The sequence below is a fragment of the Vanellus vanellus genome (assembly GCF_965231255.1).
Source record: "Vanellus vanellus genome assembly, chromosome: 3".
Lineage (NCBI taxonomy): Eukaryota > Metazoa > Chordata > Aves > Charadriiformes > Charadriidae > Vanellus > Vanellus vanellus.
The window spans coordinates 123,157,349-123,168,324 of NC_138907.1; the positions used below are offsets into that span (position 1 = coordinate 123,157,349).

Genomic DNA, 10,976 nt, shown 5'->3' on the forward strand with positions numbered 1-10,976 from the left:
GGGAGACGGGGCAGCCCGGAGCGAGGGGCTGCGGGGGCGGGCGGTGTGGGGGGTGGCGATATCGGGATGTGTTCGTTAGGCCCGAGTGGGCCTCGGTGGGGGCTGTCCTGCGTGTGGGAGTGCGGGGTTGTGCAGTGCGGGTGTTGCCTGGCGCGGGCGGCTTGTCAGGGTGAAGGAAACCTTTCACAGAGGTGTCCGGCCGCGGTCGGAGGCGGCTGTGTATGGGAATGCCGACCTGCCCGTGTCATTCCTCTGTGTCCTGAGCTCCTCTGGCAGCTGAACGGGTCCCTGGGCACTTGTCTGTCTGTCTGTCCGTCCGTCTGTGTGGCGGCTCCCTGCCCCGGACAGTCGGACACCTTCGTCCCAACAGAGCCTCTTCAGGAGCCCAGAGCTGTGCTCTGTGGTGCTGGGTTTCTGCAGAGACCTGCTCAGGTTGTACCTGAAAAAAGACCTTGAAAAAACCCCACACCATTATTCATTATTAAAAATATACAATTAAAGGATTAGGTGATGTTGACATCATTGACTGTGTAAAATTCAGAAATAAGGACCTGATTTCACTCGAGAGGACCTAAATTCATACTGGTCACTTCCCAGAAGGGCAATTTATGACTGGGCCGTGGGCTACGCTTAATTTGGCAGGTGGGTGCAGGTGGACCCGACAGCCTGTTCTCCTGTTCTTCCTTCAGGGTCAGCTGAAAGAAATCCCACACTGGGTGAAACCAAGTGATTCCACAGCCTTTAGGTGTGTGGTGTTTGCTGAAAGGGGAGTTCTGCCTCTGAAGTGTCACTTCGTTCTTAGCAGGGCTCTAGGCCTGGATTTTAATTTTGGGAGACACACAAGTTCGGTGTAACACTTGACTACCTGCAAGTCAGCAGTGCCTATGCGGTTTTTCAGTGTAAATATGAGATATTTACCAGGGGAATTGGAGTAGGAAAATTTCCCCTGGAAGATATATTTGGTGTTCAATCAAAATGACAAATCCTCTTCCATCATTGTGGTGGTATTCAGATACTTGTTACAGTGTAACTTGTTATATTAACTGGGATATTTATGTTCTCTGGATATTAATATGGGTTTATTGGTTACACAATTAGTGTTTTCCAGCCAAATTTCAGTAGTGACTTGTGCCAGAGGATTGCTGAAAAATGGGACCCTAAAGGGAACTGTGTGGAGTGTCAGTACAGTCCATGTGCAGGACTGGATGGAACAGTGTCTGGTCTTGTGGTTGACTGATGCTGTTGAGCAAGAAGTGGGCAATATTAGCATGAAATTTTAGAACAGTTACAGATAGGGAAATCCTGTGTTGAGGGTTCTTAAAGGGAACTTATTTTGAGTTTGGTAACAGTTTTGAACACGCAAGTGTTTGGGAAATGCAGAGGGAAACAGGCAGGGGAGTACAACCCAATACAATATGAAGTTACATGTCATATCATGTCATGCTATTAGATAAGGAATGCCAGTCATAGCTAGGAATAGTCCATATCCTTAAGTCATATGGCCAGAATTAGTATTGAATATTTATCTAGGGAGCCAATGCTTTAGGGTACAGTGTGTAGTGGTCACCGTCTCATGCAGTTCATGGATGGGAATTGCATCATTTTTCTTGTGTCCTGCATACTTCGCGCTGCTGCGCTCAGGTGGCAGTGGTATTTGGCTGGAAAGGACAGATGATGCTTGCTTGAAAATTGTAGTATTTCCAGTGGCTCACAACTGTACCACTGAATCTTTCAACCACCTCTTTCCAATCCATTCAGAGACCTAAGTGTTTACTTTGAAGAACTTAAACTGCACACTGACTTGCATAACTTGTATACATTCTTGTTTGTAAAGCTGTCTGTACACTAGAAGTTACCTTTGCTAGTAAGCGTCAGAATTAGTTGAGCTGGGTTATATAGGGAAGCTGTGACCAGGTTAGAGATGATATAAAGTGTTGGGAAACTGGTGTTCATGCTATTTGTTTCTCTAATTCTCGATCTGATACCTTTTAATCAGCAAAACCTTTTCATGGATATTCTGCTGTGTCTGAAATTCAAAGCTTATTTGCTAGTTTTTGTCCTCAGCACGTTTGGTAATCCCGTACCAAGTGTCGGGGCTGAGAAGCTGTGAGGATTTCTAGCTGGTCCCACCTCCCTGGTGAGACCTGTGCAGGTGCAGAGTCCTCCGGCTCCAGTGTGTACTTCCTGCTCCCACCCGCTGCTCTGCCACGTGATGCTAGTGTGTCTCTGCCACGCTTGCGCAGAAAAGTAACGCTCCAGAGATTTTAATGGGGGTTATAAAGTTCTGGTGGGGTTGGACCTTGTTATTCTCAAGATGAGAACTGTCCTTGTTTACATCTTAACAAGCAGAAGCTTTCTCATAGGACAGTTTCTTACAACTTTGAGTACAGAAGATACTTGAAAACATGTCAAATTGCAAAAGCAGCAGTCCCTGTGTATTGGGAGCAGGAAGAACAAGGGAAGAGCTTGGGCAGTGGTGTTGGATAAAGAAGTTGCTTTGTGAACTGTGTTTCATTCAACAAATTGTAGTGTCTCACTTCCCATCTCTAAAATTGGGATATCAATATAATTGATAGGTAGAAGGTCTCGTTCCTATGTTTGGAGCACTCAGTGTTAGTAAGGCGAGCTGTATAAATACATGAGGAATATTTTAGCTACTCATTCTTAAAACTAAGTTGTGACTTTGACAAACAGGTTAACACAAACAAATCTTCTGTCTCTGCTCAACAGATGCCATGTTGCCCCAGAAGAGGGGACGAATACCTTCCAGAACAGCCATGACCTGTTATTGGAAAGTCCTGGCTATTTCCTTACTATTTCTTCCAAGTGCACTGTCTCTCCAGCCAGCCCAGCCCAGAGTGTTGCTAGTATCTTTTGATGGATTTCGATGGGATTACATCTATAAAGTTTCAACTCCCAACTTTCATTATGCCATGGAGAATGGCGTTCATGTCAAACAGGTCACTAATGTGTTTATAACAAAAACGTATCCTAATCATTATACAATGGTGACTGGTCTCTATGCAGAAAGCCACGGTATAGTTGCTAATGAGATGTATGATCCTATTCTGAACGAAACTTTCTCTATGAACAAAATGGATATCCATAACTCCAAGTTCTGGGAAGAAGCCAGCCCAATATGGGTAACGAACCAGAGGGAAGGACATAAAACCGGAGCAGCTATGTGGCCTGGAACAGATGTGAAAATACACGGAGTATTTCCTACGTATTATATGCCCTATAATGAATCTGTTTCCTTTGAAGACAGAGTTGCTAGGCTTATTGACTGGTTTATATCAGAAGAACCCATAAACTTTGGTCTCCTATATTGGGAACAGCCTGATGAGATGGGCCACATTCTCGGCCCAGAAAACCCGCTGATGGGACCAATAATTAGCGATATTGACAAAAAGCTGGGATATCTTATGTCTGAACTGAAGAAAGCGAAGCTGTGGGATGTGATAAATGTCATAATCACAAGTGATCATGGAATGTCACAGTCCTCCTCGGAAAGACTCATTGAGCTTGATCAGTATGTGCATAGAGAGCTCTATACAGTTATTGACCATTCTCCTGCAGTAGCTATTTTGCCAAAAGAAGGTAGGACCTATAGCAGTAAAATTCTCTGAAGAAAATACTCGAGTGTTGAAATTTTATAGGCTTTGTTCCTTAACTAAAGTGGTGGTAGCAGCACTGATGCCGGTAGGTCATCAGCCTTGAGCAAGGAGTACTTGCAGGATCACTTCTTTGTTCCTTTTGCTAGTTCTGTCAAAAGCCTGGATTAACTTTCTGAAATGAAAAATGAGCAAATCTGTTTGTTGTTGACTAATATTGCCAAATATCCTTCAGTCCTTACGAGAAGTAAGATAATCTAACGGCATTATCAAGCATGAATGGCGTTCTAGATAGATAACAACTGAATGTTACTTATCTTGCCTTTCATCAAGATGCTAAAGCCATAGTGGAAGAATTAGATTTCTAACTCAAACAGTAAACTGAAACCAGATGCAAACCTTAGATAAAAAGAAAGCCTGTGTTGGCTATTTGATTAGCTGCCAGCTATTGTAGTTCACTGCAGTTTTTTTCCCGTCACGCTGAACAGCCAGCCAGTTATGTTCATACCATTTTTATTTTGATAATGATGGACAAGAATACTGTTGGAATCAAAATCTGAAGTCTGGTTGCAGTCGTAGAAGGGTTGCTTAAGTGTCAGGTGTATGCTTAGTGTCACTGATGCAGAGGTGCTGCTCTTTGACTATTTGGTGCAAATGTGTTAACCTGGAAAAATAGCCTTTTTTTTTTGGTGTGTGTGGGCAGGGGTGGTAATCTGGAAGTTGAGTTTTCAGGTGACCTTCTGAAAAGGTGGTTTTTAGGATTTCTGTAATATTTACATCACTAATGGATTGCACGCTGTATTTAATGCCCCAGCAGGGAGGGTATTTTTCAGACTTTAATTACCTTTAAACGCATAAACAAACGTCTCTTGTCATTTTTTGTTTGGAGAATACTCCAGACTAAAGTATTAGTATGTCCAAACTGAGATCATTTGCTGCCTGAGCACACTCAGGTGCTTGTAGCCGGGCACTGTTTCTCTCAGTGGTGATGAAAGAGCCGAGTTTGCGAGCTCCATCCTGATGGAGACAAACATGGTTAACCAGGATGTTCTTATTACCAAATAAAGGAGTTGTAAAAGTAAACTTTAAGGCTGAAACATCCCTAATGCAGTAAATGAGAACTTGAAGGTGCGTAACCTGACTCTCCTGTCTGCTAAATGCTGAAAAGAAATAGTATCTCTGCAACAATAAGCTGACAGAATAGTAAAAAAGCCATTTTGATGGATTTCAGAAATAGCTTGGATTTGGTTTTGCTGAGAGGTTCAGATATTTATTACACTACCAGTAAACAAGAATTAGTTTTGAGCACAGGTATAATTCCTTCCGTCTGTGTTACCAGCTGTAATTTTTATCATAAAACAATGAGCTTCATTCTCAGTCTAGCTATGAAATCACATGCACTTAAGTACATAAGACTGATTCTTCAACAGTTAATCCATTTGTCTTGCTAAACCAAAGGAATGGTAAAATTTAGTGAGACATTGAGAAAAATTTTGAGTGTTTAAAAATGCAGCAATTTCTGCTACTTTAACTGTTTTGCTGTGTATTTCTTCCCTGAGGGGTGGATTAAAGCCATTATTTAACCATGGTAGTATATTAGCAAGCGTGGAACTAATAATGTGTTCACATAGATGGTACCTGTAGCACAGCTGGTGATGCTGGCCTTTTTCTTGCATTTAATATAATTGTATTAATTAAAATAATTAATTTAGTAAAATCATAGTTTGCTATATTTGGGGCTTCTCCTCCCTGTTATCCCATATAGAAAAGTGGCATAATGAAATTAATTTTGTTACTAATATAGCCCTAGAAATGCTAGATCAGAGTCCCTTGTTACTGTAACTGTATCATATCTGGACTTTTGCTGTTTCATCTTGACCTTCGTTGTGTTTCCTGAGTTTAGTGATTCTTTTTTTTGTGCCAAGTTGAGATAAGAAGCATTATACATTAATCTATTTCCTCCAGAATTTCTATACTGGATCTTAGGAACCGAGGGGGAAAACGAAGACAGTTTGTTTCGAGACATTGGGCACTTCCTCCCAAACTTTTTTTTTTTCATAAGATATATGCAAAACTCCACGCTGCACGCTGTAAACTATAGACTAGATTTTATCCTTGGTTTACTTCAGGTGGTGTCTCAGGTCAAACTAAGCACTTGTTCTTGTGGTCATCAAGGCGATTGTTTCTTGGGACAGACAGTCGGAGAAGAGTTCGTTCACAGGAACACCCGCTGCAGGATGTACAGCTCTCTGTGATGGCAGAACTAGCGAGAAATGATAAGTCAAAATGACAGGATGTGCTTAAATCCCACTCGTCTGCTAAAAACAGCAGTGTTGGCCACAAAGAAAATGTAAACATCTTCCAACTGTGCTTCAGGCCTTGTAGTGCCGAAACTGGCCTGCAGAGACTAGCTGTGAACTCAGCTGTCCGACTGAATTGTGCATGTGTGTAGCACAAAGTGTTTAAATAAGTCATGGAGCCGAGTTATTTGGTATATAACAGAAGTCGGTTATATACACTGCATAGCCCTCAACAGGAGCCTGTGCTTAAATGGAGGAGGGGATGGAAGAAACTTGCTCAGATGTAGATTCCTGAACTTGCTTTTGTGTTCCTGCGTGCGTGTCCTGGTTCCTCCTTTCCGTGCACTGGTGTTCCAGCTTGTCCAACTACTTTCTGGCTGTTCAGTGACTTTTGCAAAGCTCCGAAACTGGAAATATGCAAATCAAGAATTGGGGCTGAAAAATGCCTATTTATTTGGTAGTGTGGGTACAGCTCTCGAGGGTTTGCACTCACCATGCAGTCGATGACTAGGGAAGGGAAAAGAGTAGACACTAAGAATACAAAGGAGTAGGTGGTGCTGTGTCGCTGTGTCGCTGTCGGGACGGCCAGACTTCCCTCCCATGTCCCCAGTGGCTCACCTACTACAGGTGTCGTCTTAAAAATGGCCCAGATCTGTCAACAGCTCTGCCCGCTGTCTTCAGCTTCACTGGGCTCCGTCCCCACGACTATTTCCAGTCGTCTTCTTCCTTAGCATCACGTCGGGGTCACCATTTGTGGTGATTGAAATGCACGGACTCCAAAATGCAGGATCAAAATCCAAATCCCAATCAGCTTTATTAAGCAAGCGTGCTCTTTATATACCTTTCTACCAAGGCCAGTAATTTTCTACTTTACTTGTTTACACCATCACGTACTGTAAAAGATCACATTCCCACCGAAAAGGGAATCTCTCTTCCCTGTGAGCAGCACCTCCTTATCTAGGGAGTAGCTTCACACAACTTCATCGTCTGCCAAAACAGTGCTGCAGCTGCTTATTCCTCCCTATTAGTTCTACCACACTTAACCCTTTTTTTGTCTCAGTCCCCACAGTGCTGTTAGCTGTTATTGAATACACAGAGTGGCTGACGGTTCTAGACCAAAAGTGCCATCTTCATCTGCCAGTCCAACCTGTCCCTTCGTATGTTTGTCATCTGTTCCCTGCTTAGGCCTCTGCAATCTTTGTACGGCTCCTAACGTGTTGGTGGCATCTGGACTGTGACCTGAGGGTTTCCATTGAAAGATTAATGCAAGCTAGTTTTGCTTATCCCTAGGCAATTAATTGATAATATTATGATGTTACATGGTGCATAGCGACAAACTAGCTACTCTTTCTAAATTGGCTAAACTTGCCATCAAAATGGTAGAAGAAAACTGGGGCTCAAATGAGGTCAAATATGTAGCTGTTTATTAGAGCATCTTGTACAAGGAGAAATAAATAGTTGGGTTCACTCAGAAATAGGTTTTCAGAGATGCCAAAAAACAAAGTGGCTGCTCTCTTTGGTCTTCTAAAGGAAAGCAACTAACAACTAAACTGCTTTAAAATAAATCAAAAGTGTCACTTATCATAGCCAACTGGGGGAAAGACAGAATATGGCCTTAATGTAAACATTACCTCATAAACATTTTTAGGAGGTACCTTCTTGCTTTTAAGCTTTGCGTGGAGTTAGGAGGAGCTGGTTTCTTTTCCTTGAGACTTAACCGAATGCCTCCTAGCTCATTCTTGTGAGAGGCTTACATTCTGATAACTGTGAAATGAGGAATTTTTCTAAAATTAGCAAGGCACTTACTGCTTAGGAATAGGCTGTGAAGTCTTACGCCAGGTGTGAATGACGCTCTGGATTTCTCACTGTACTCCGCTGTTGTCTCTCACAGCTATAATTAGCTTTTGGGGAAGTGCATTTTGCCCTCTTCTTTCGGTTGTATTTAAACTACTGATGAGGTCAGCAAAGATATTAGTATGTTTAAGTTTTCTCTTTTGTTTCTTTTGTTTGTTTGAAGGTAAACTGGATGAAGTATATGAAGCTTTGGCCAATGCTCATCCCAACATGACTGTATATAAAAAGGAGCAGATTCCAGATAGATTACATTACAAACACAACAATAAAATACAGCCAATCTTAGCAGTGGCTGATAAAGGATGGGAAATTGTATATAATAAGTCTGACGGTTTTCAATGTAAGTATTCTGTCTTTACAGTGTTTTGCTGTATCTTCCTAGTCAGAGACCTTACATGGTACTTTCTCTCCCAGTCTCAACCAATGTTAATTTTTATTTTATTTTTTTAAGACTGGGAGGGAAAACTCTGAAGCTAAGTGTGAAGAATTTATGATTTTTTTTTTTCCCTGATGGGATGGGAAGTATTCTACTATTAGGGGAGGGGGAACTGGATTTACTGTTTCTAAAAATTGAACTTGCTAAGATAAGATCATTCATATGATTTAGTGGCTGTGTACTTGAGGTCTTCTTGCGAGATCTAGCAAACTGACAAGCACTTCCTGAGAAATTAAAAAGGAAGTTACAACTGAACTTGTTAAGTAGAGGATGAATAGTGTTGTTTTATCATGTACTATTTACTTACTGGAGAGGGTTGGGTTGGAAATACAAGAATGCTTTCTAAAAGTCCTCAACTTCTGTGGATGCTTACACTTACTGTAACCTTATTCTGTTGCTAGAAAGAATCTTTGAATATTGTGTCACTGTACACCAGTGGTTTTCGTTTGCCTTATATGGTAAGATGCGTTCTAGGTGATTTGGAGGAAAAAAAAAACACTTAAGTTCCTCACTTGGCACTTTGAGATTTATTATAAGTAGAATGAAGACAGTAAACTGTAACTTTTGGTTGGCTAGGAGGAAAAATAGAGGTGTTATACAGTCAGTTCTTAAGTTTCTTAATTGAAAACCTGTTAAAATTTGCTGCTGAAGAGCGTTACCTGCAAGACCTAGCAAGTTTTTCAGTTGTTGATAGCTGATGAGAGCAGCTTTTTGTGCCTGCATGTTTATTCACTTGTTCAGAGTTTTTAGTGCCCCTGTAAGGAAGTGCCACTGGAGACCCTCTAGTGAGACCTGTGGATTTTTTCCTTGTTCATGAGTAGATAGTGCAAAAAATGGGACAAAGTGTCAAAGCAGTCAGAGCTTAAGTTCTGTCTGCTACTAGCAGTCAAACAGTCTGTCTACATGTATTTTTTTTTTTTTTCTAAGAGATCTGGTCCAGTTGCAAAGATGAAGTTTGTCCTTGAGGAAAAATCAAGGAAACTCGGATGTAGCGTAGCGTGCCATTGACATCTTTTTTAAGGCATCTTCTATTTGTAATTCTGAGACTTGGTGTTTGCTAGGAGACATCTGTGCTGTTGATCAAAATGATTCTTCTAAACTTCTGCAAGAATAAATGATGGCTGTTCCGTTTCTGCATTACGCTAATTCTAGGAAAAGGTTCAATGCTTGTTTTGCAACTTCAGAATATTGACCTTTATCTGTCTTTTTTTTCTAGTTGGCAATCATGGATATGACAACATCTTACCAGAAATGCATCCAATTTTTTTGGCAGTTGGGCCTGCTTTCAGAAAGAACGCAACCAAAGAAGTCATGAATTCTACAGACTTGTACCCCTTATTGTGCCATCTGCTTGGTATTAACCCACTGCCAAACAATGGTTCGTTCAATGCTGTGAAAGACATACTTGCTGAAGAAGTTCCTGTAGCCTTTGGAGCGGACACCTATGCTACTGTTTTAGGAGTCTTGCTGGGCAGCTTTCTTGTTATGGTTTTTATTGCGGTTTTTGTTAAGCATTTTATCCTCACCCAAGCAAACACCATGCAAATGCCACATACTGAAGCTGCCCAGCCACTGTTGCAAGATTAATAACACTTGGTACTATTTCTTGTTTGATGCTTAAAATAAGCTTATACAAAAAAAATAACAATAGAGCTGGATCAGCATATGTGGAGTAAAAGGAAACGAATGCTGATCCATTGGTATGCTGGAGTCCGTACATATGAGCTATGTGGAGGAAGAGCATGTTTCTGTTTTCACCCTACAACCACTTAATCTTTCAGGGGTTGAAAATATTCTGGGTAAACCTGGAAAGCTGTGTATGTATGTAGACATGTAGTGACAATAGGCCTTGAATACCTCATTCTGAGCTACTTTTAACATCAACTGAGGTGCCCTTCACAGACTATTAAATGGTGATTTAATTTGCAACCCACCTTTTTTTTGTTGTTGTTTTTCCTTTGAGAGGTTTTTTTCAGTCTCTTGGATTCTAACAAGTCACTGAATGTGACTGGACTTCTTTGGGTTTTTTTCTTCCCTGTCCCAGGAAGCTTTTGCATGGATCACCATTACATATAGCTTGGTGGATTAAATCCTGCTGCAAACAATGTTATTGTTAAGCTAGGTCATGCAGTGCTAAGTGTCTACGTTTAGAGTTAGGCATATTACTTTAAACTACTGTGTTAACTGTAGTCCCAAAATACAAATCTAGGTGGTGTTGCCTTAAGTAATCAGCATTAAACTACTTGATTTTTTTTTTTTAATTTAGGTAAATATAGGTCTTTATCATTTTCAGTATGATTTTATGTAAGTGTAGGTCTTTACTTTTTCTGTTGTTTCCTGTACACTGGACTAATTTTTCTAGGAGTTCCATGCTGCTGGCAGTTTAAAGGCACCTACAAGCACAACACCCGTGTATCCAAATGGAGTCTTTGCTATTTCTGTGGTAAGAGGGTTCTTTCACAGTAAGGCGGATGAATCAGTTAAGGAACATACAGGTACAAGCTGGTTTCAGAATGCTGTCAAGCTTGTCATTGGGTGTAACATCAGATCCATTACTGGAGACTCTTCTCAGGCATGAGCTTGGCTTGCTGTCTTGTGTTTCATCTGATAGGTCTGGGTGGACCTTAGAATTTGATGAGTAGGGTTAAGCGTGCAATTTAAGGAACAGCTGTATTGAATCTTAAGCCATATATACTCTTAAATCTGAAAAAGCACACTTTAATATGAAAAAAGGTGTAAGACTGGAGTTTGTTCTTCCAGAGGAAAGTCTCT

The 10,976-nt window shown here is 41.2% G+C and overlaps 1 protein-coding gene across 1 annotated transcript; it reads left to right on the plus strand.

Annotated features, from left to right (window-relative positions):
- Window positions 1–2,735: 2,735 nt before the first annotated feature.
- ENPP5 (ectonucleotide pyrophosphatase/phosphodiesterase family member 5) lies at window positions 2,736–9,837 on the plus strand (the record flags this gene model as incomplete). The annotated part of the gene is made up of 3 exons (XM_082480370.1): window positions 2,736–3,600; window positions 7,932–8,108; window positions 9,421–9,837. 3 exons carry the CDS (start codon window positions 2,736–2,738, stop codon window positions 9,789–9,791), a joined length of 1,413 nt encoding a protein of 470 aa, XP_082336496.1. The 3' UTR covers window positions 9,792–9,837.
- Window positions 9,838–10,976: the final 1,139 nt, after the last annotated feature.